Source organism: Helicoverpa zea, chromosome 15 (assembly GCF_022581195.2).
Source record: "Helicoverpa zea isolate HzStark_Cry1AcR chromosome 15, ilHelZeax1.1, whole genome shotgun sequence".
NCBI classification, from domain to species: domain Eukaryota; kingdom Metazoa; phylum Arthropoda; class Insecta; order Lepidoptera; family Noctuidae; genus Helicoverpa; species Helicoverpa zea.
In genome coordinates this window covers 10,000,001-10,024,944 of record NC_061466.1, presented here as the reverse complement: position 1 = coordinate 10,024,944, position 24,944 = coordinate 10,000,001, and the positions used below count along the sequence as shown (strand labels likewise).

Here is a 24,944-nt window from a genome sequence, read left to right as displayed (position 1 = left end):
AAGAATCTAGATGACCATTCCTTAAGGCTTAAGAAAATCTAGTTCACCTAGGCAAAATATTAAATATTTCATACATTAAAAAAAAACCTAAATTAGTGACGTACAGTCAGTAACAAAAGTGTTTTGATCATTTTCATTTGCTACCTACCTAACAACACAATACACATTTAAAGATATACTCAAAAAGTAGGTATTTTATCTATCTATTGTAGTAGTAGACGTTGGAATATAAACTAAAATTATAATTCACAGTTGATATACAAAGTTAAAGTCCCCGTATAGTATTATTCCTCTAACCTAAGATGACCCTTTCAGCTAAAAAGATAAACTGCTGATATGGTTAGTAACTCGCTGATTTTCGTCGACAAATAGTAAGCAAAAGTTCAAAATAAAAGTAAATAAATCATTTGGATAAGTTATAACGTTTTAATTAGTGTCATTGGAGGCTGATTTCGTATATTTGACAAATAGATTGCGTTGATTGGTAGAGTTGTCAAGCGGATAACAAAAATCTTTAAAAATAAAAACAAATGAAACGGATGTTTATTCTTCGTACTCCCATTATTGTAATTTAATCTTCACCGTTAGTAGTCCGTAGTCTAGTAGTCGCAAAGCGCGGCTGCTGCGCTCGGGTCTCCGGTTCGATCTGGCACTGTAATTATTTATTATAAATCTTCAAAACTCTGTAGTCTTTTTTCGACCTTTTCGTCGTGTAGCAATACCTATCCACTAGTATTTTAATTGTTTACTCGTAGGTATAAGTGGTTTATATACCTAGGTATGATTATCTTGATTGATGAATCATTTTAAGAACAACTTACCTACATATTAAGATATTTTTAGCTGCCCTTCATGAATAAAAAGACGTAAAATTCCTACACATTTGCATGCAGCTGGCTGAAAAATGTATTTGTAGGTACCTACCTACCTACCTATAGCTCCAAGGACCCAGATAGTTTGTTACTGGGTTGAGGAAGTCAGTAAAGCAGTCTCTGAATGTAGAGAGCATTTGCGTCTACTTACCTAGATACATCCAGATGGTAACATAAGCACTACAGTTAGGAAAAGACTAGGCAGATGATACTACAAGATTACTTTAATGTATTAATACATCATTCAATTGTAGACTGTAGAGGAAGTGTCACTAAAGGTTTTAAAGGTCAAGGTCGCGTTACGAAGAACTTGAAACGAAACTCGAAGCCAGACTGACACGAGTAGATTTTGTTACCATTGTTTAGTATGTAGTAACTACAGAAATACGATGTGTGTGGCCCTGGGTATCTTTCTATCCTTTAGTTGGACATTGGACAATAAAGTATAATATACCTACTTAGAGGATACTGAAAATTGGAATGTCGTCACCCTAATTAAGGCCCTTTCAGAATGCAAGGGGAGTCAAAGATGAATTTGAAGAAGAATTTCCGAAATAGTCTTCTTTATTATCAAAATTGAAAGTGATAATGAGATAGTTACGCAATTTGCTGATAAGATTTCATATTTTATCAGCATTCCTATAGCTGCAGGTCTTCTTCCTACAGTATCGTATCGGAGGAACTTGTTAATTTTGTATAGTAAAATAATATATCTACTTTGGCATCGGCATGTTTTTAAAATATAGACTAATAGATTACGTGTTGCTGGGGAGATTTTTGTTGCACACTTCTTTATAGCGTAAACAAATGCGCAATGTGTTAAACAGTGAATTTTTTTGGGAGTGCTTTTGAATTGGAATTAAAATAAATTCCTTCTTTTTATACTTTGATACAACGGCTATTGTATCTAGACATAGACACCTACTTATATGTACTTCTTTAATGATAAGGAATGAAACTATCGTGTCACTGATAATTTTTATCAGCACCATGAGTACGTATAAAATATATAAACTTCTGTAATCTTGTTCCTTACGTCCGAATCAGGAATAAAGGAAAATAAAAGAGAACTGAAAATGTAGTTTTTCTAAGTACCTACATTCACCCAACCCCTTATCACGATAGCGTGATGATTTAAACATAAAAACATATCGTGATTTTCAATATTGACGTGACTGTGACGCATTTCTTGTTACTATTGCATTTCCGTTGTTTTTCTTCGCTGGCATAGTTAATCGTCACTGTTGGAGCTTAATTTTTTTATATATTTAAGTCGGCCACCATCTAAGGCCCATAGCAAATTTTAGCCTAGCAGCTACATGGGGAATTTATAAGGTACCTACAATGTACGAAAGAAATGCAGTATGAATATCACATTATAGATCTTTAGTGGGAATGACTTTTATGCGTGACTGTACTTTCAAATGACTTTACCAATGTTGTATAATGGCAGGACGAAAATTATAGAGTTGTTGGCTGTTTATATGAGAACCTACTACATATATACCTACACTAATCCAGCATGCTTAGATCTGGATCTGTGTTACACACATCTCAACTCTTATACTCCCTCCATAAATAAAACAAACTCTCTTAAAGTTATAAGCCGTTTATTCACACCACGATAGTAGTTTATTAATAACAGCTAAGTAAAAGTAACTAGAGATGTGACCGGCTTCATATCTCTCTGATGGGTGTCAACGTAACCCGCGGGCTCGAGTGACGCAACTCGATAGCCTGGACGACCTTTACAAGACCCCCTATAGGTATAACAAGCGTCATAATCAGTTCACGATAACATGTAAATAAATATGTTTTCGCAAAAATGTTTGTTATCCAGAACAATTAAGTTGTTTTTGCAATTTTAGTAAAAAGGCGGGAATTTTAAAATTGGATTGAGGATAAATATTAACAGTAGGTACCTACTTACTGTGTCTGATTAAATCGAATCTGGAGCATCAATAGAATATTATGTTCATGAAATCTTTGATCACTATTCATATGAAATGAACGTGTGTAACCAGGGAAAATGCTAGTTGAGGAAAACTGCTTTGGCAGACAATAAGCTATTTTCTACTCCTATGTAGGTATAGTATAGGCTAGGTGTAGCTTTTACGTAGGGCTAATAATTTACAGTGTTTACGAAAGCGTCAGCAGGTACTTACCCATAGCGATAAAGTACCTAATAAATTGTAATTCACTCGATTGGTCTTTATCGGCCATTGATCTAATATCTAACTTTCCACCGCGACTCAAGGTTCTATTGCCAGAATATAAGATAAAATACTGCAGGTTCATTTAACACAACGGCAACGATTGGTTAACGTATTCAGCAAAGTTCATAAGAAAATGAATAAGCGACAGCGGGAGAATAACCAATTGGATAAAATATATCGCTACAGGGGCCCGATTCTCCTAATTTTACTTAAGCAACATACGATTCACGTTCGACTGCGATCCAATCCCGACTCGATTACGATTGAAACGTATGTGGCATTCCGCTATTTTTTCTTTGAAATAAACGTTTTTATCCTTTTCTGTCATTCAATAATGAATCATTTTGTCTGCAAATGATGAACTATTGCAATATCATTGTAGAGCAAACTACCGTATAGACCAGTGGTTCCCAAACTTATTTTGTCTACTGCCCACTTTGAGAATAAATATTTTTTTTAGCGCCCCCCATTTTTTCACCTATTTAAAAACCACTATAACTTCAAATTAAATTAATTAATTATTGTGACCTATATAACGGAGAGTTCTAAACGAAACTTTTACTATAACCCGCAACTTGAAACCTGAGCGCAGGTAGGTAACATACCGCGGCGCTTAGGTCTCAAGTTGACTCTTACAGTGGCGGCGTAGCATCGGGTGGCAACCGGGGCGGACTACCTATTGAGCACCCACCAAAAAAACGACAAAATATGGTGCAATATGGTCATTCATGGTGCTTTTTGCCTCACAAAGAAACCGGAGACAGATCACTGCAAACTTTTGAAGCGCTAGCGAAGCGAGCCCGTAATTTTTGAGTTTTGGGACATAATAGAACCCAAACATGTTTTATAAAAACAAGTACCAAAACAAGTTAAAAAAAACCGCGCAAATTGTTTAGTTTTGGGGCACAAAAGTACCTCAACAAGTGTGGAAAAAAAACACTGCAAAGAGAAGAAGCCGCGAGCGCAAATTTTTTGATTTTTGTGACGCAATGATACCTAAAGAAATTAGAAAATAGTCACTGTTAAGTGAAAGGCGCGAGTGCAGCGAGCGCAAAATTTTTTGACTGACTCAAAGGGCGCAGAATAAACCAGAAATGTTGAAAAAACTGTTTTTTTTTTATAACTTTGAGGAATTAATTTAAGTAAACCGGGAAAAAACATAAATAAACGAGAAATAATGTCGGGATATGTCGGGACACCTTTTCACACACGGTCAGTTAGCCCCATGGTAAGTTATTAATTAACTTGTGTTATGGGTGCTAACACAACTGATAAACTACACATAGCTACATATATACATATTTATAAATACATATCATAACACCCAGACCACGGCCAACAAGCATGCTCATCACACAAATGTCGACCGAACCGAGAATCGAACCCGGGACCTCAGGTTCGGCAGTCCGGCATGGTGACCATTGCGCCATCGAGGTCGTCTAAAAAAAAAGAAAGAGACAGAGAAAGAGTCTAAGAAAGAGAGGGGTGACAGCCGGACTGGCACCCCTCCAGTGCCGCCTCGACGTCATGCCTTGTTTGCGCATGCACTGTTGTAGTTTTGTTAAAAATTTGAATAATGAAGTGAACCTAGGCTTTGCAGATTAGAATGGCACCCTCAGTGACTTGTCTCTTCTGCCCGTGCCATCCTGGTCGTACAACTTGAACTAGCCGACTGATACAGGAATTCACAATTCGGGTTATTTAACAAAAACTTGTTAAAACATGATATCTACGAGTACTAATAACTATCAAAATGCGAAAGTGTGTCTGTTGCCTTTTTATTTGTTTGTTTGTGTCTACTTTAATTACGAAACGGAGCGACTGATTGACATTGACATGATTTTTATTTTTTCTATATTCAGTAAAATAGGACAGACATATGAATTACGTGGAGAGAAATATAGAACCGAGTCTGAGCAATCTTGTAATTCATATTAGTTGATGTTCACAAGTCGTTGTCTAAGAGGCCTCCTAGCTAAATAAAATTACAAATCACCCCCCAGGCCTCTACACAATGCCCCTATTTTCTTTCTGGGTCTCTTACCGCCCCCCTTGAGACCTGCAGCGCCCACAAGGGGGCGTTATCGCCCACTTTGGGAAACACTGGTATAGACCAAAATCACCAAAATAGCAGACCAATCGCAAACCAATCGAATGTCGTTGGAATACGATTGATCTTATATTAGTAGCAGAATGCCCTATATGGTTAAAACTGGGGCCCGATTCGCCTAATTTTATTAAGCGACATACGATTCACGTTCGACTCGATTCGACTGAGATCCAATCCCGACTCGATTACGATTGAAGCGTATGTGGTATTCCGCTATTTTTTCTTTGAAATAAACGTTTTTATCCTTTTCTGTCATTCAATAATGAATCATTTTGTCTGCAAATGATTTACGATTGCAAAATGATTGTACAGCAAACTAACGTATAGACCAAAATCACTAAAATAGCAGACCAATCGCACACCAATCAAATGTCAATCGAATACGATTGGTCTTTTATTAGTAGCAGAATGCCCGATATGGTTAAAACTGCTATTGCGATCATATTGCGATTCGATTTCTATTCGATTTTGACATTATTAACTTAGGAGAATCGGGCCCCTGCTATTGCGATCATATTGCGATTCGATTTTGACATTATTAACTTAGGAGAATCGGGCCCCAGTATGAAAAACGCTCTAGAAAGATAAATTGATGTACTTATGCTTTACTAGATTTACACCAATATTATGCCTAAGCTAATTTTATTAACAGTTAGTCAAACCTGGAACAACTGTTGTTGGCTCATGCGGGAATTGAATCAGCGACTCACAACGCAGCAGCCACACTCCATCCATACCTTATTACCGGCTATTAAGTAATCTGTGGTAAGCATGAGCTCAAATTGCTCTATATAGCTCGTGTGATACAAATCCTCCTTAGGTATATACTTTATTATTTTTGTAGATTATCTGCTAACGGTTTTCTTTCGCGTTCATTGACTTTTTGTGCTGACTGTACCTACCTGAATACTACACGAACACAACACCCATTATATAAAATAACTGACATAGGTTGGTTTCTACCAAATTATAATAAAAAAGTGAAACAGGCTTTTTCGCGGAAGCGACTCAAACTTTGTATTACCCAAATATTTGATTAGTCAAATAAAACTCATATTGAATATTATTTTGCAACACGATAAATTAATTCACAATGCGAGCAAAACTCGTCTAACTTTACTTAGGTAGGTATGGTGTAAAAAAAATGCATAACTTAGCGGTTTGAGGGTTAAAGGTCACGCAGGCTAATTTAGCATTAACAGACCTAATAATGGCGTCCACGGCCGATTTCGGCCACGGCGGCTGTTCTCATTTAAGGAGATCAGCCAGCTGCGCAGGACATATTATAGTGCACGAGCATTTGCGCAGACACAGGTGCACTCCCTATTCCTTCACTCTCATAACCCGATGGGACGGCAATCCGACACGACCGGAAAGAGACCGACATTTACGTGCTCTCCGATGCACGGGTGAATTAATCACCAACTTCCAGACTATGGGCTGCTTTGTGAAAGTTTAAGAAAACCCACAAAGCGATTTCGGCCCGACCCGGGAATCGAACCCGAGACCACGCGCACACCAGCCGCGCTTGCGACCACTAGACCAACGAGGCCAACAGACCTAAGTTAGGTGGCAAAACTACAATGTTAGATTGAAGCCCTGACTTTATACCTACTTAAGCAAAAAATAAAAACACCTCCCGCACAAAAAATCACGTTTCTTGAATGGGAATCCTTAACTACCTACTTATTGCAGTTTTTAATAAAACAAATAGCGGCTACAGAAATACATCATCTGTGAAAACAGCCAGTCTGGCTATCACGTCTTATTAGATCTATGCAGCCTGTAAGCAACTATGTATTTAGTAATATATGCTTCTGTAGGTACTATATTTAAATTTCCCGCTACAATCTTCGCAGTAATTGCATCGAGAACTTAAGATTATTCTCAATTGATACATAGTTCTAACTAACCATTATTTGTGCAGTAGGGAGAGTTGCAACCGCATCCTAAGTTCAAGGGCATCGATTGGCGCTTCGGAACAAATATTTGTGTAAGCTAGAGATGTTTGTTCTGTGTTTCTACCTACAGCTACGTAATGCTACCCCATGACGTATTGAATTCTATGTGGGTCAGCGACGACGTCGAGATTAACTTACATAATACCTTCCTTTCCTATCGATACCAATATGTGGGTGCATTTATAAAATTAGTCAAGTGCGAGTCGTACGTAGCATTTAAACTTTAAAGTACCTATTTAAGATGGTGTTTTACATCTCTTCCTTAGAGAATTAATTACTACCCTGAAAAATGTTTTTAGTTTAGCAGTTTCATCAAATTAATGATATTCAGCCCTTTGTGTGTGTAACATACAGATTATCCAACTTTCGCCGTAATATTAGTGTAATGTGATATGCCATCTCAGTCTATTGTAATCTTATAGTCTACTTTCTGAAGAAACTTGGCACCGTTTATCAGAAATTTCGTTCTTATAGTGATTGGCAAGTGTACCTAACCTGTCATTTCAGAGATGCATATCATACTTGTGCTAACTTTGGGGCTTGTCATTCATTAGTATTTGGAGCACAATATTTTAGTAATTTCCTTAAGTATTTGTGGTGCCACTGTAGATACATAACATGTTTGGTAGTAGGTACATATCATATTAGTAGTACAGTTAAAGATAAAGATAAAGATACCTACTTTATTTTGTAAAACATGGTACAAAGCATAGGTGTTATAAGTAGTATCAACTCATGTTTTGCCTTATGATGGCGTACAAAATTTCAAATGGTTCTTAAGCTAGCTTAAGATATTAAAATTGACTCTATATAAAAAAAAAAAAAAACAATATTAAAATATGTAAGTAATTAAAGAAAAGACTCAAAATAAAAACAATCACTAAAGAGAATTTAAAATATAAAATATGTGTGTATCACTCACTTAAAAATTCTTGTATGCTATAGTAGCACTTATTTATTAAATACCCTTTAAGATTTTTTTTAAACATTGTATCTGGCATTTGTTTTATTGCTTTGGGTACTTTGTTATAGATTTTGGGCGCCAAACAGAAAACACTTTTATTCTTCAGGGTAGTTTTTGAACTCACTATACTGAGGCAATCATTTTTCCTACGGTTACGAATTACAATGTGGATTGGTCCGAACAAAATTTGCTACTTCGTATATGAAAAGTGATGGCAGAGTCAATATTTTGTGTTCAATGAAAAATGGTTTGCAGCTATCTGTGGTTTTTAACCTGTACCATATTAATAAATATACTAACCTTCCAAGTTAAGAACGTTGCTTAGACATATGGCACGGCCGCTTTTTTGTAGCTGTCCGAACTTGGTCGGATTATGTAGGGTTTCGATGCTCCGTCAGTATTATAATTGTCTTTCTTTAATTACTGAATTTAATGACATGAAATTTTGCAAGTGACTAGTTGAATGATTAAACTAATTATTGGCATACATTTTACCATGCAATTCCTTTAGAACGTCGTGATATTCGACTGCTTTGTAAACAGTAATCTGTTCATGGTAAAATATCCTATAACTTTTTAATTACTAACGGAACATCATTGATACTTGGCAACATGTTGGAGACACTTACAAGGTTTGTGTAAACGTGAAAATCTAGACCTCAAACTGCATACTTTAAGAACTAAGACCTAATAAGTGTATTTTACGTTTATATTTTTATCTTTTAAACCCTACGACTTTTTCTAAATCTTTTTTTTAAACAAATATAAACAAATTCAAAACAACGTATGTAAAAATCTACAGCTCTCTATGTTAGCGCTTTATATGAAAACTAGCTAATGGCCAAACGTTCGCGTAGCGGAAACTTGAATTTCTCCGAAGTTTATGCATGCACTGATTTCATTCATACATAATCAATTATACACAAATACACACTAATTTTCGGACACATCTCTTTTCTTCTAAAGTCTATGGATTAAAAAAAGTTCCGCCAGGACAACGTTCGCCAACGTTCGCCCAGCGGAATCTGTTTTTGGTGAATTTCTCCACAATGGCTGCATACACAAATTTTTATTTACCATACATAATTATAGGACGTCTTACACTAATTATCTGCATAATTAAAATCTTTAAATTCAACAACATTCCGCTGCGCGAACGCACACGAGAGTCTATAGAGAGCATAGGATGAGGAGCTGATTCTCTTATTGAGGTCTTCTGTATGAGCTTTCCAGTTAAGACTTCTATCAATAATAATACCTAAAAATTTTGTAGTATCAGCTTTATTGATAGCTGTCCCTTGGTATGTGATGTTAATGTCTGGCGCAGCTGATTTTTGGCTGAAGTGCATTATTTTAGTCTTTTCTAGATTTATTTTTAAATTATTGTTATTAAGCACTGAACATCGCCTTTTATCATTTATCTAGTTTAGTATTGTCCAAATAACTAAAATCTTTTAACATTACAGTAGCTTGAAATGCAGCAGTACAAGTCGGTCAGTGCTACCATAAGAAAAATCAGTTAGCATAATAATCTACCGGTGTAGTGCACTAACTTTGCGCTCAACAAGTTAGCTAAAGTACCTATAGACCTGTTCAGTCAAAGGGCTTTCAATCATCCTATCTTAGGTGAAAGTACTGATCCTTAGATAATGTTAAGACAGTTTGTTGTATGTTTTAGTTATAAGATGTCTCTCAGCTCAGTATGCCTGTTGGCGAAGACCTCCTCCAGTAGCTTCCATTGGTTCCGATCTTGAGCAAGTCTCCTCCATTTCGAACGGAGAGAAACAGTGACTTACAATACAATAAAAGACAGAGATACAATTAATTAGTTTATTGTTCACTTAGTGTGTGTGGGGGCATGGTGTGCCTGTGCCGCGGCCTTCCTCATCTGGGTCAGAACGTTGCTGAGCTCTTCACGCTTCCTCTTGGCACGGATGTGTGTGCCCAGACGACGCTTCAAGAACTTGAGTGCACGCTTGTCCTTTGACACCTGGAATGATATGGTTTAGTTAATAAGGTTTGAATTAAAAATAATCAACTATAGATGCTGTAGTGGAGAGCCATTAAAGGTTATATGTATAATATTTCGAAAATAGAATTTGAAATGCCATACATCGGACAGAGAAAAATAAGAATTTCTTTGTCTGTTAAAATCACCATTGGGAAAGCTAATTAAGATCTTCGCAAGAAAATTTTGTTATTAGGTACAATAACAAGCTATGAATCAATAATATTATGATGAATGGTGCTGATAGCAATCGTTCTTTACTTGTAAACAGTTAAAATTGTCTAACATAGTTTTTTGAAAATTAACAGTTTATCTGCTATTTTTATTCTGTTGAAATCATTTATCCTGCAGATTAGTCCAAGCTGTCTCCTAAAGCAGCCTAATACAGCATTCTAAAGAGAACCAGTAAATGGACAAATGCCAAAGCAGCCATAATAGTTGATTAGTTTATTCCAACCCCATTATGTTGTATCCAATAAATGGTAACAAGGATAATATAACCAGTGTCTTCTAAGACTCACCTTCAGCAACTCCATAGCCCTCTTCTCATACTGAGCGTGTCCAACAACCTCACGGACCAGATCACGCACAAACTTTGAGTGTTTGGTTTGGAGCTGGAAATATTAAACAAAAATTGTTAAGTACACAGTTAACAAAAGGATAGGTTATAGTAGTAGTAGAGTAAGCGGTTTGTGGCATACAAATACTAATATAAAGACTTCACAAGAACAATATCTCAAGTATTGAGATCAACTTATTATTCAGTGTTTGGATGACAAAGTGGATATAAATATTACTATTCATCCAATAGAAAATTATTTACTGCGCTCTTAGGCTGACATGTAGTGGGAAAATTATATCTAAGTTTAGGATAATTGTGACAAAGAACTATTTCAAGTACCTATTATTAAGTTCACTCTTACCCAGTGGCACTAATAGTGAACTTATTTAAATCCATTTTAAGGCAAATAACCGTTTTGAATGCATTTAAAATGTGCAAATCCCCTGCGGCAACGTTTACAAGATTCAAAACATAACCTCACTTCATTTTTCATCAAGATATAGGAAAATACTTACACCCTTTAGCCTGGCGGGCCTGATTTTAATTGCTTTGTCTGTAATACCCTTCCTGCCGGCGGATATTTTTGTGGTTTTGTGCCCCTTTCGGAGACCGACTGCTAACTCAAACCGAGGAGCCATGCTGAAAACAACAAACACAGAAACTATAAGGACGAAATATTCACACAATCACTTTCTTCTTAACACAAAGAATCTCAAAACACTGTTAAAACATAAGAAATCATTTAGATTATTTGGATTTTAATAGAATTTATTTTATCAAAAATCTTTACGTACATTACGGATTGACAGATCCGACCAGAAAGAATTTGGTTTGTTTTTAAAACAGCTTTGACAGATTAAAGTTGCGCCGCAGATTACAGATACTATGTTATAGACTTTTAGGCGAGTTAGTAACATTACTAAATAATGGACTTAAATGGATAAAGTGAAAGTGTCTGTAAAATGACATGACCGACTCAAACAACTATGAGCAAAAATACAGTAGGTAGTTCAAGTCCTTACGATGAATATTTTTTTGATTTTACTAAACCGCGACTGTTGTAATGGAAGTAGTCATCAAACATATGTAATAAACGAATAAAAGTAATTTTATCTATTTGGTTTAAATTAAAAGTAAGTCGTTGAATTTAGCAGATATTTTCCACACACAAATGGGAGTTGCTGTAGGAAAGGGGATAGAAACTTCTGATCAGTCAGGTGAGAATATCAGACAGAATATTTAGTAAAGACGTCACTTTTATGTTAACGTCAATGTCAAAATATTATTACGTCACGTCAAGTTTGCAATATCCAAAAGCGAGGAGCACACGATATTTATTATTTACTTTTAAATATTTTAGTGAAAGTTCAATTACATTGAAACAGAGAGCATCGCAAACTTATGCTACTTCATTTACGCGGGTTACAGTTGTATTGTAAGCAGTCTAACCCGAGTTATTGAAGAATATGGGCAGCATTTAGAAACATAACCTAATTGTTACTGAAAACTTTAATATTATCAATAAAAATGGAGGTTGGAGCTGTAAAACAGGCGTTCAATAATGAGGTAATGACCTTTAATAGTCACCTAATTGATTTTGAAGAGCTTACTGATTTTGAACATATTAAAAACATGAAGAAATAGCCAGTCTTATAATAGACTCTGCTGCAGTCTTTGAGATGCTTTTTATCTCTATTTTTATATTATATCTTCTTTCGTAGTCGTTTTATCATGCCTCATACATTGTTTAAGAAAGACCATTGTAATAAATAGTTTACTTAAATAATTCCAGGTTATACTTCTAAAGAAGAATTTAAGTCAAGCCAAGATACAGATAATACATAAACTGACCAGAAAGGCTAAACAATTGACTGAGAAGAAAGCTCCTGAAAAGTTGCAGGAAAAGTTAAAGAGGAAAGCTGAGTCTGCTGTGAAAGAAGTTTTGATTATAAAGGTATTCTTTACACTTTACTTATGCTTATATTTATTAAATCAAACAATCTTATTTCAGTTGCTTTCTATAGCCCTTAGGAAATAATTTATACTTTAGTAACTCTTATATTTCTTCAATCAAACAGGCTTATTTAAGTTGCTTTCGTAGCCCTTAGGAAATAATTGAAAAATCACCATCATATAAGATTTTTGCCATGAATACCATATTGGTAGTTACTTACTTGGAATTTAAATAACCAATTCTTTTCTGAAGTCCGTAGAAGTGAAAATGAATGCTATTAATCAACTTACCAAATGAATGTAGGATTGTACATAGACATAGAACCTTCAACCCTACATGTATTTAGTACTTTATTATTTATTTACAGAAAATCAAACCAAAGGACCTAGCAAAGTTCATAGTTACACACAAAGGAGAATTAAACTCCTTTTTAAATAAGCCACAAGTGGATGAAGACAAGGCATGTGCCCGATTATTACTTCACAAAGCTCTCCAAGAAAAATATAAGTTCATCCGAGGCAGATTTTCTAATGTCCCCATAAAAGATCTATTCATGTCCCGATTAGAACGAAGAAAGATGAAAAAGGAGGCCAAAGAAAAACAAAAGAATAAGAAGAAAGATAAGAATAGTAAAGTGGTTAATTCTGAAGGAGATTGGAATGTTGAAGATCTAGGTGATAAAAGCAAATTGGATGATGATGAAGTTAATGGAATGTCTGGGGATGATGAAGGTAACGAAATGTCTGGTGAAGATGACATGTCAAGCAATGACAATGATAGTAATGAGGAATCTGGTGATGAGAGTGACCAGTCTGATGGTGATGGAGTGGAAGATGAAGATGAAACTAAAAATTTAGAAGAAGATAATGACTCAGTTGAAGAGCCTAGTGACAGTGAATTAAAAGAAGACAGTAATCAAGTTTTGAAACAGACTGCTAAATCAAAACCAGCTGTTGTAGCTAATAAAACGAAAGCTAAGAAAACTGAAGTAGTTAGTCCAAAAACAGTTGAACCGAAAGAAATTAAGAATCCAAAGCCTCAAAAAGAAATAATCAAGAAGAATCCAATAAAGAAACAAAAAGAACTTAATAAAACTAAGAACTTCAACGAAAAGATACTACAAAAGAAATTAAAGAAAGATTCAGATGCTCCTGTAGTTGAAAAAATCGTGGATCCCTTCTTTATAACATCAACAGGAGAGAATTACATGTCTGTAGTAGAACCAAGAGCTCCCGATGAGATAAAAGATGAACATATGCAAGGCAACAGAAAATTAAGAAGAGCAGTAATGTTCGGCCATGTCCCTAAAAGTAGATTAAGACAAAACAATAATTATCATAATGAAGATATCAGGTTTAATAAACAAAATGGCTATGATGAAGGAAATAATTATAAAGGCAAATTCAATGATAGACCCCAATTTAATGATAGAAGGAACTTTAATGATAAGAAGTCATTTAATAATAATTTTAATGATAGAAGGAACTTTAATGACAAAAAGTCATTTAATAATGATTTTAATGATAAAAGAGGTTTTAATAGAAATGATAGGGTTAATGAAGAACCAGAGAAATTGCATCCATCTTGGGAAGCTAAGAGGAAGAAATCAGGTATTTTACCGTTTGAAGGTAAAAAGATTGTTTTTGATGAGAGTTGAGGAATATAAATAAATTGTATATATTTTTCTACATAAGTAACTGTGTTTGGTCTTGTACTCCTTATAATTAACCTTGGTAAGAATATCTTCACTAAATCAGTAAAGGGGCTGAGAGAGAGCTTTGTTAGAACTCATTATAATCGTCTACATATTATATGTTTACTTTTTTATTGAATATGTTACATGGGTGCAGTTTGACTATTGCAATTTTCCGCTGGACTTGATTTTTTACTTTGACACATTTTTATAATAGCCCAAGTCCCAACTCGAAATATTTTGCGCCTAGCAGAAGATTTCTGACTGTAGCCAAAACAGTATTCCCAAAATACCCAACAGAATATCTTTCACTCCTTTTTGCACGTACACGACCGGCAATAAATCCAGGAATTAATTTACCTAAATCACATCACATACTGCTAATACTGTTGTCCAAATTACGTTGACCGCAGACCATAGAGTATATGCCTTGACCTATTTGCGGCTTGAGCGAGGCCCAACACTACCTACGTAGTACCAAGAATTTAGGAATGTATCAACATTAGTTTGGTAGGTAGATGTTGGAGATTATTTGAAGGTATGGTAGGTATATTTAATGAAGAAAGTGAAATTGTATGTAGATTCCACCAATGTTCCCTATATCAAAATTTTAAAATTGTAGTACCGTAAAGGTAACGGTAGGCCATGGTATCATCCACTTTCCGAGGGCACTTCTTTCCTCACCCGGATAAAAAGACGTCTCTTTACTATGTTCTTTATCAGGTTCTTGACTTTCAGTATTCTGTAACTGTGTATGAATAGTTGTGTTTAACACAGATTTCATGCAAATTGGCTCAGTAGGTTTGGCGTGAAAGCTGAAACAGATAGACAATTTTTCGCAATTAATAAAATTATTAGTAAGGATTTCTCATGTTATATTACCCTGTTTCAACAACTACAAATAAATAGCAAACCACCACAAACACCTAGCAGGGTTGTCGCGGCTCGTAATGAAGCATTTCTCGGGTCCAACGCGATTTATAGCTCCCCCCCCCCCCTCTCCCACTGACTGCACCACAGTGGCGGACATTTTGCAAATACCAGGGTAACCTGGATTGCTTAGATTTGGTCGATTTATTGTAGGTATTGTACTGTACTGGTGCAGATTGGAGATCGCGGAATCTGGTGTTGTGGGGAAATGTAAATCAAAGGTGTTAGGGGAAATTTAAAGTTATGGTACTGGTAAGAAAATTGAGTTTGACCTACTGGTTAAAAGTTGTGTTTAATAACGGTTGACGGATTCCTTTAAAATCTTTGAGAAGACTACAAACTGGTCTGAAAATCATCGCTACCACCCACGTAAACTGATAATAGGCATAGGTGGGTACGTGTTTTTGCAAAAGCGGAACCTGGTAAATGACATAGTTTTAATCTGTGAGTGGATAGGAGTTTGCCTAGAATGCGGGAAAAGACGGTACAAAATAGCTTACACAGGCAAGAAAAACATTTTAAACCTACAAAAGCACAAGTAAAATAAACCTAAAATAAAAAAAGAAAAGTCTTCACAAATCAAACGAGGAAAGGCCCCATAAAATCATCTGGCCCGTGACAGTTATTTGCATTTACGTCCCGACACCCTTTGCGGGCCCAACTTGCGGAAAAACGTCAGCCGGTATAATGAACACTATTATTTAACTGTGGCGGCTGAAGAAAAAGAAAAGTAAAACTTTGGTGTCACTGGCAGCTTTACTCGTCGACTTTTTTGAAATAAGAATCTTGTACAACGTTGTGACATTGTGAAGATTTTGAATCGTTTTTCTTTGCAGTTGCCGCTAAAATATTTGTGTTTAGTTACTTATGTGTTAAAAGATAGGATTTGTGAGCTTGGAGACTGGTTACTTATTGCAAAAATAACGTCAATCAGTTTTGTCCTTTCATGTTAGGATTCGGACCGGAGGACCGTGAAAGTGGATATAAAGATCTTTGAACCTACAGGTACTTTTGTGCGCATAAACGGGCCACAATAACTAAGATGTTATGTCACAGATATTATAGTGCTAACCGTAAATTCCATAACAATGACGCCGAAATTCGTCCGTAAACGTTATAATACAGACGTTCACACACAGGTGGAGCGCCATTGCATGCGGAATTCGCAATACCGAATGTCCCAGACTACGCGGTGACCCGCCATTAATTTGTGTACAGCGTTGATTCAACGCGGGAATGCTTAATTACATACCAACACAGCACTTAACAGATGACTTGAAGCGATTTACTGCCGCCATATTGGATTGGTTGAGTGATGGCGCGAACGCAGTAAGGAGGTCATATATCAGTTGCAATCTCTTGAGATATTGCTTGAATTAATTGTTGACGGCCAGTTAGTGGGAATTAGAGTGAATAAATCTTGAGGTTTAGCATATATGTATATATTCATTTATTAGATAAGATTATAACCACAATGTCTACATAAATATTCTGTAGGTATTATAATATATTTAAGGTAGCCTATAACAAGATAATGAAAGCGTCGTACTGAATACCAACATGGTAATAGTATTACCTATCTCAGGAGGTTTCTTTGTCCGTTTCTGAGGCCCGAGCCTTACTACTAAGCCTATTATTACGTCTACAAGTAATACACCACCTACCTAATTTAGTCCGGTCAAAATAGACATTTGAAATAACAAACATTCCCGGAAAGCCTAATTTTGATGGAGAGCTTGGGTTTACCAAAACAAATTAAATATTAGAAGTCCCCATCGATCCTATGTGTGCGTCAAAAGTTATTCTGGGTCAAAAGTCAAAATTTGAGTACTCTCTTATGTACTTTCTTATGTACTCATCTTATGTAATATCTTATGTACTTTCATTTTCTCTTATATACTCTCTTATGTACTCTTTTATGTACTCTCTTATGTACACTCTTATGTACTTTCATTTTCTCTTATATACTCTCTTATGTACTCTCATATGTACTCTCTTATGTACACTCTTATGTACTCTCTTATGTACTCTCTTATGTACTCATCTTATGTACTCATCTTATGTAATCTCTTATGTACTTTCATTTTCTCTTATATACTCTCTTATGTACTCTCTTATGTACTCTCTTATGTACTCATCTTATGTACTCATCTTATGTAATCTCTTATGTACTTTCATTTTCTCTTATGTACTTTCATTTTCTCTTATGTACTTTCTTATATACTCTCTTATGTACTCTCTTATGTACTCTCTTATGTACACTCTTATGTACTTTCTTATTTACTCTCTTATGTACTCTCTTATGTACACTCTTATGTACTTTCTTATTTACTCTCTTATGTACTCTCTTATGTACTTTCTTATGTACTCTCTTATGTACTCATCTTATGTAATCTCTTATGTACTTTCATTTTCTCTTATATACTCTCTTATGTACTCTCTTATGTACTTTCTTATTTACTCTCTTATGTAGTCATCTTATGTACTCATCTTATGTACTCATCTTATGTACTCCCTTATGTACTCTCTTATGTAATCATCTTATGTACTCTCTTATGTACTCTTTATATACTCTCTTATGTACTCCTCTTATGTACTCTCTTATGTACTCATGTACTCCTCCTATGTACTCATCTTATATACTCTCTTATATCCTCTCTTATATACTCTCTTATGTACCCATCTTATGTACTCTCTTATGTATTCTCTTATGTACTCCTCTTATGTACTCCTCTTATGTACTCATCTTATATACTCTCTTATATACTCTCTTATATACTCTCTTATATCCTCTCTTATATCCTCTCTTATATACTCATGTACTCCTCTTATGTACTCATCTTATATACTCTCTTATGTGCTCATCTTATGTACTCATCTTCATCCTCCTCTGAGCCTTTTTCCCAATCATGTTGGGGTCGGCTTCCAGTCTATCCGGATTCAGCTGAGTACCAGTGCTTTACAAGAAGCGACTGCCTATCTGACCTACAGTACATCTTATGTACTCATCTTATGTACTCTATTATGTATTCTCTTATGTACTCTCTTATGTACTCATCTCATTTACTCTCTTATGTACTCATCTTATGTAATCTCTTATGTTCTTTCATTTTCCCTTATATACTCTCTTATGTACTCATCTTATGTACTCTCTTATGTACCCTCTTATGTACACTCTTATGTACTTCCTTATTTACTCTCTTATGTACACTCTTATGTAATTTCTTATTAACTCTCTTATGTACTCTCTTATGTACTCTCTTATGTACACTCTTATTTACTCTCTTATGTACTCTCTTATGTACTTTCTTATGTACTCATCTTATGTACTCCTCTTATGTACTCCTCCTATTCATTTTCTCTTATATACTCTCTTATGTACACTCTTATGAACTCTCTTATGTACACTCTTATGTACTTTCTTATTTACTCTCTTATGTACTCATCTTATGTACTCATCTTATGTAATCTCTTATGTACTTTCATTTTCTCTTATATACTCTCTCATGTACTCTCTTATGTACTCATCTTATGTACACTCTTATGTACTTTCTTATTTACTCTCTTATGTACTCATCTTATGTACTCATCTTATGTACTCATCTTATGTACTCATCTTATGTACTCCCTTATGTACTCTCTTATGTAATCATCTTATGTACTCTCTTATTTACTCTCTTATGTATTCCTCTTATGTACTCATCTTATGTACTCTCTTATATCCTCTCTTATGTACTCATGTACTCCTCTTATGTACTCATCTTATACAAGGTGTTGATTTGCATTTGTGCCATAGTTCAGGAGGAGCACATACAATACGTAAATAATCGATTGGAATTACAGTAGATGGGAAATAACTAATATGCACTGCTTTTTTTGTCATTGTAATGTCGTGGTATTTCAAAAGAAATCCAATTTTATGAATGAAATTTATGAGTGATCGCTACGTATGCTTTGCGTTTGCGTTTGTGTGAGGGTGCAGCACGGTTTTAAGGCCAGTAACATACGCGCCAAGTTTAAATAAGGCTAGATGACATTTTCGGAATTCCGAAAAAAAAATTAAGAAAAAAAATTACGTACCAATTTTTTTATTGATTTGGGTTGAGAATCATTAGCATAATTACCTCCTTGAATATGGCACGGATGCAAATCAACAGCTTGTATACTCTCTTATATCCTCTCTTATATACTCTCTTATGTACTCATCTTATGTACTCTCTTATGTATTCTCTTATGTACTCCTCTTATGTACTCCTCTTATGTACTCATCTTATATACTCTCTTATATACTCTCTTATATCCTCTCTTATATACTCTCTTATGTACTCACTTATGTACTCTCTTATATACTCTCTTATGTACTCCTCTTATGTACTCATCTTATGTACTCTCTTATATCCTCTCTTACGTACTCATGTACTCCTCTTATGTACTCATCTTATATACTCTCTTATATCCTCTCTTATATACTCTCTTATGTGCTCATCTTATGTACTCATCTTATGTACTCTCTTATGTATTCTCTTATGTATTCTCTTATGTACTCTCTTATGTACTCATCTTATTTACTCTCTTATGTACTCTCTTATGTACTCTCTTATGTACTCCTCTTATGTACTCCTCTTATGTTCTCATCTTATATACTCTCTTATGTATTCATCTCATTTACTCTCTTATGTACTCATCTTATGTACTCTCTTATATCCTCTCTTATGTACTCATGTACTCCTCTTATGTACTCCTCTTATGTACTCATCTTATGTACTCTCTTATATCCTCTCTTATGTACTCATGTACTCCTCTTATGTACTCATCTTATATACTCTCTTATATCCTCTCTTATATACTCTCTTATGTACTCATCTTATGTACTCTCTTATGTATTCTCTTATGTACTCCTCTTATGTACTCCTCTTATTCATTTTCTCTTATATACTCTTTTATGTACACTCTTATGAACTCTCTTATGTACACTCTTATGTACTTTCTTATTTACTCTCTTATGTACTCATCTTATGTACTCATCTTATGTAATCTCTTATGTACTTTCATTTTCTCTTATATACTCTCTCATGTACTCTCTTATGTACTCATCTTATGTACACTCTTATGTACTTTCTTATTTACTCTCTTATGTACTCATCTTATGTACTCATCTTATGTAATCTCTTATGTACTTTCATTTTCTCTTATGTACTCTCTTATGTACTCTCTTATGTACTCATCTTATGTAATCTCTTATGTACTTTCATTTTCTCTTATGTACTCATCTTATGTACTCTCTTATGTACTTTCATATTCTCTTATATACTCATTTTATTTACTCTCTTATGTACTCATCTTATGTACTCATCTTATGTACTCTCTTATTTACTCTCTTATGTACTCCTCTTATGTACTCATCTTATGTACTCTCTTATATCCTCTCTTATGTACTCACGTACTCCTCTTATGTACTCATCTTATATACTCTCTTATATCCTCTCTTATATACTCTCTTATGTACTCATCTTATGTACTCTCTTATGTATTCTCTTATGTACTCCTCTTATGTACTCCTCTTATGTACTCATCTTATATACTCTCTTATATACTCTCTTATATCCTCTCTTATATACCCTCTTATGTACTCACTTATGTACTCATCTCATGTACTCTCTTATATCCTCTCTTATGTACTCATGTACTCCTCTTATGTACTCATCTTATATACTCTCTTATATCCTCTCTTATATACTCTCTTATGTGCTCATCTTATGTACTCATCTTATGTACTCTCTTATGTATTCTCTTATGTATTCTCTTATGTACTCTCTTATGTACTCATCTTATTTACTCTCTTATGTACCCTCTTATGTACTCTCTTATGTACTCATCTTATGTACTCTCTTATGTACTCCTTTTATGTTCTCATCTTATATACTCTCTTATGTATTCATCTCATTTACTCTCTTATGTACTCATCTTATGTACTCTCTTATGTACTCCTCTTATGTACTCCTCTTATGTTCTCATCTTATATACTCCTCTTATGTTCTCATCTTATATACTCTCTTATATCCTCTCTTATATACTCTCTTATGTACTCTCTTATGTACTCATCTTATGTACTCATCTTATGTACTCCCTTATGTACTCTCTTATGTAATCATCTTATGTACTCTCTTATGTACTCTCTTATATACTCTCTTATGTACTGCTCTTATGTACTCATCTTATGTACTCATGTACTCCTCTTATGTACTCATCTTATATACTCTCTTATATACTCTCTTATGTACTCATCTTATGTACACTCTTATGTACTTTCTTATTTACTCTCTTATGTACTCATCTTATGTACTCATCTTATGTACTCATCTTATGTACTCATCTTATGTACTCCCTTATGTACTCTCTTATGTAATCATCTTATGTACTCTCTTATTTACTCTCTTATGTATTCCTCTTATGTACTCATCTTATGTACTCTCTTATATCCTCTCTTATGTACTCATGTACTCCTCTTATGTACTCATCTTATATACTCTCTTATATCCTCTCTTATATACTCTCTTATGTACTCATCTTATGTACTCTCTTATGTATTCTCTTATGTACTCCTCTTATGTACTCCTCTTATGTACTCATCTTATATACTCTCTTATATACTCTCTTATATCCTCTCTTATATACTCTCTTATGTACTCACTTATGTACTCTCTTATATACTCTCTTATGTACTCCTCTTATGTACTCATCTTATGTACTCTCTTATATCCTCTCTTACGTACTCATGTACTCCTCTTATGTACTCATCTTATATACTCTCTTATATCCTCTCTTATATACTCTCTTATGTACTCATCTTATGTACTCTCTTATGTATTCTCTTATGTACTCCTCTTATGTACTCCTCTTATGTACTCATCTTATATACTCTCTTATATACTCTTTTATATCCTCTCTTATGTACTCTCTTATGTACTCCTCTTATGTACTCATCTTATGTACTCTCTTATATCCTCTCTTACGTACTCATGTACTCCTCTTATGTTCTCATCTTATATACTCTCTTATATCCTCTCTTATATACTCTCTTATGTGCTCATCTTATGTACTCATCTTATGTACTCTCTTATGTATTCTCTTATGTATTCTCTTATGTACTCTCTTATGTACTCATCTTATTTACTCTCTTATGTACTCTCTTATGTACTCTCTTATGTACTCCTCTTATGTACTCCTCTTATGTTCTCATCTTATATACTCTCTTATGTATTCATCTCATTTACTCTCTTATGTACTCATCTTATGTACTCTCTTATATCCTCTCTTATGTACTCATGTACTCCTCTTATGTACTCCTCTTATGTACTCATCTTATGTACTCTCTTATATCCTCTCTTATGTACTCATGTACTCCTCTTATGTACTCATCTTATATACTCTCTTATATCCTCTCTTATATACTCTCTTATGTACTCATCTTATGTACTCTCTTATGTATTCTCTTATGTATTCTCTTATGTACTCCTCTTATGTACTCCTCTTATTCATTTTCTCTTATATACTCTCTTATGTACACTCTTATGAACTCTCTTATGTACACTCTTATGTACTTTCTTATTTACTCTCTTATGTACTCATCTTATGTACTCATCTTATGTAATCTCTTATGTACTTTCATTTTCTCTTATATACTCTCTCATGTACTCTCTTATGTACTCATCTTATGTACACTCTTATGTACTTTCTTATTTACTCTCTTATGTACTCATCTTATGTACTCATCTTATGTAATCTCTTATGTACTTTCATTTTCTCTTATGTACTCTCTTATGTACTCTCTTATGTACTCATCTTATGTAATCTCTTATGTACTTTCATTTTCTCTTATGTACTCATCTTATGTACTCTCTTATGTACTTTCATATTCTCTTATATACTCATTTTATTTACTCTCTTATGTACTCATCTTATGTACTCATCTTATGTACTCTCTTATTTACTCTCTTATGTACTCCTCTTATGTACTCATCTTATGTACTCTCTTATATCCTCTCTTATGTACTCATGTACTCCTCTTATGTACTCATCTTATATACTCTCTTATATCCTCTCTTATATACTCTCTTATGTACTCATCTTATGTACTCTCTTATGTATTCTCTTATGTACTCCTCTTATGTACTCCTCTTATGTACTCATCTTATATACTCTCTTATATACTCTCTTATATCCTCTCTTATATACTCTCTTATGTACTCACTTATGTACTCATCTTATGTACTCTCTTATATCCTCTCTTATGTACTCATGTACTCCTCTTATGTACTCATCTTATATACTCTCTTATATCCTCTCTTATATACTCTCTTATGTGCTCATCTTATGTACTCATCTTATGTACTCTCTTATGTATTCTCTTATGTATTCTCTTATGTACTCTCTTATGTACTCATCTTATTTACTCTCTTATGTACCCTCTTATGTACTCTCTTATGTACTCTCTTATGTACTCATCTTATGTACTCTCTTATGTACTCCTTTTAAGTTCTCATCTTATATACTCTCTTATGTATTCATCTCATTTACTCTCTTATGTACTCATCTTATGTACTCTCTTATGTACTCCTCTTATGTACTCCTCTTATGTTCTCATCTTATATACTCCTCTTATGTTCTCATCTTATATACTCTCTTATATCCTCTCTTATATACTCTCTTATGTACTCTCTTATGTACTCATCTTATGTACTCATCTTATGTACTCCCTTATGTACTCTCTTATGTAATCATCTTATGTACTCTCTTATGTACTCTCTTATATACTCTCTTATGTACTGCTCTTATGTACTCATCTTATGTACTCATGTACTCCTCTTATGTACTCATCTTATATACTCTCTTATATACTCTCTTATGTACTCATCTTATGTACTCTCTTATGTATTCTCTTATGTTCTCCTCTTATGTACTCCTCTTATGTACTCATCTTATATACTCTCTTATATACTCTCTTATGTACTCTCTTATATACTCATCTTATGTACTCTCTTATATCCTCTCTTATGTACTCATGTACTCCTCTTATGTACTCATGTTATATACTCTCTTATATTCTCTCTTATATACTCTCTTATGTACTCATCTTATGTACTCTCTTATGTACTCATCTTATGTACTCTCTTATGTATTCTCTTATGTACTCCTCTTATGTACTCATCTTATATACTCTCTTATATACTCTCTTATATCCTCTCTTATATACTCTCTTATGTACTCCTCTTATGTACTCATCTTATACAGTCGTGGTCACATAATTAAAGACACCCCGTAACTCGTAGTGAAATAAATAGTTATGGTACTGACATGAGCTTAACCACGGTATAAAATGTAATGTAATTATTATTAAAACAAACATTACATTTTGTTCTTTAAATTAAGGAAAAAAAATATTTACTTTTTTTAATACTTTAGATATAACGCTCTATGGAAACTGAACTCTAACTTTTGTAGCGGATACTTGGCTGGTCAGCTAATTAAAGACAGTAAAAGCTAAGTTAAAGAAAAAAAACGAAAGATAAAAATAGTCGCCATACTTTATTTTTAAAGTGAGTAAAATATTTGGGAGAACTCAAATTAGGTAATAATTTAGGTTTCCTTCATTAACATTTTTCATTCTAGTCCAA

At 34.3% G+C, this 24,944-nt stretch overlaps 2 protein-coding genes and 1 long non-coding RNA gene across 3 annotated transcripts; 1 reads left to right on the top strand and 2 right to left on the bottom strand.

Annotated features, from left to right (window-relative positions):
* Positions 1–412: 412 nt before the first annotated feature.
* LOC124637178 lies at positions 413–8,280 on the bottom strand. The gene is made up of 2 exons (XR_006985189.1): positions 8,082–8,280; positions 413–652 (listed from the first exon to the last, which is right to left on the bottom strand). It is a non-coding gene; the product is annotated as an uncharacterized LOC124637178 (long non-coding RNA).
* A 1,659-nt stretch (positions 8,281–9,939) lies between these two features.
* Positions 9,940–11,639, bottom strand: LOC124637075 (60S ribosomal protein L36). Its single transcript, XM_047173396.1, has 4 exons — positions 11,488–11,639; positions 11,209–11,332; positions 10,653–10,745; positions 9,940–10,113 (listed from the first exon to the last, which is right to left on the bottom strand). The coding sequence occupies exons 2-4, from the start codon at positions 11,329–11,331 to the stop codon at positions 9,961–9,963; spliced, it is 369 nt and encodes a 122-aa protein (XP_047029352.1). The 5' UTR covers position 11,332; positions 11,488–11,639; the 3' UTR covers positions 9,940–9,960.
* A 323-nt stretch (positions 11,640–11,962) lies between these two features.
* LOC124637022 (serum response factor-binding protein 1) lies at positions 11,963–14,340 on the top strand. Its single transcript, XM_047173337.1, has 3 exons — positions 11,963–12,259; positions 12,486–12,647; positions 13,015–14,340. The coding sequence occupies exons 1-3, from the start codon at positions 12,221–12,223 to the stop codon at positions 14,302–14,304; spliced, it is 1,491 nt and encodes a 496-aa protein (XP_047029293.1). The 5' UTR covers positions 11,963–12,220; the 3' UTR covers positions 14,305–14,340.
* The last annotated feature ends 10,604 nt before the right edge of the window (positions 14,341–24,944 follow it).

Excerpts from the sequence above, each read along its gene's own strand:
- LOC124637075 (XM_047173396.1), bottom strand. The coding sequence starts at position 11,331 with ATGGCTCCTCGGTTTGAGTTAGCAGTCGGTCTCCGAAAGGGGCACAAA. Across the intron at positions 10,746-11,208 it reads GGCCCGCCAGGCTAAAGGGT|CTCCAAACCAAACACTCAAA; the intron begins GTAAGTATTTTC and ends TAATATTTCCAG. Across the intron at positions 10,114-10,652 it reads GGGCTATGGAGTTGCTGAAG|GTGTCAAAGGACAAGCGTGC; the intron begins GTGAGTCTTAGA and ends ATATCATTCCAG.
- LOC124637022 (XM_047173337.1), top strand. The coding sequence starts at position 12,221 with ATGGAGGTTGGAGCTGTAAAACAGGCGTTCAATAATGAG. Across the intron at positions 12,260-12,485 it reads AACAGGCGTTCAATAATGAG|GTTATACTTCTAAAGAAGAA; the intron begins GTAATGACCTTT and ends AAATAATTCCAG. Across the intron at positions 12,648-13,014 it reads AAGAAGTTTTGATTATAAAG|AAAATCAAACCAAAGGACCT; the intron begins GTATTCTTTACA and ends ATTTATTTACAG.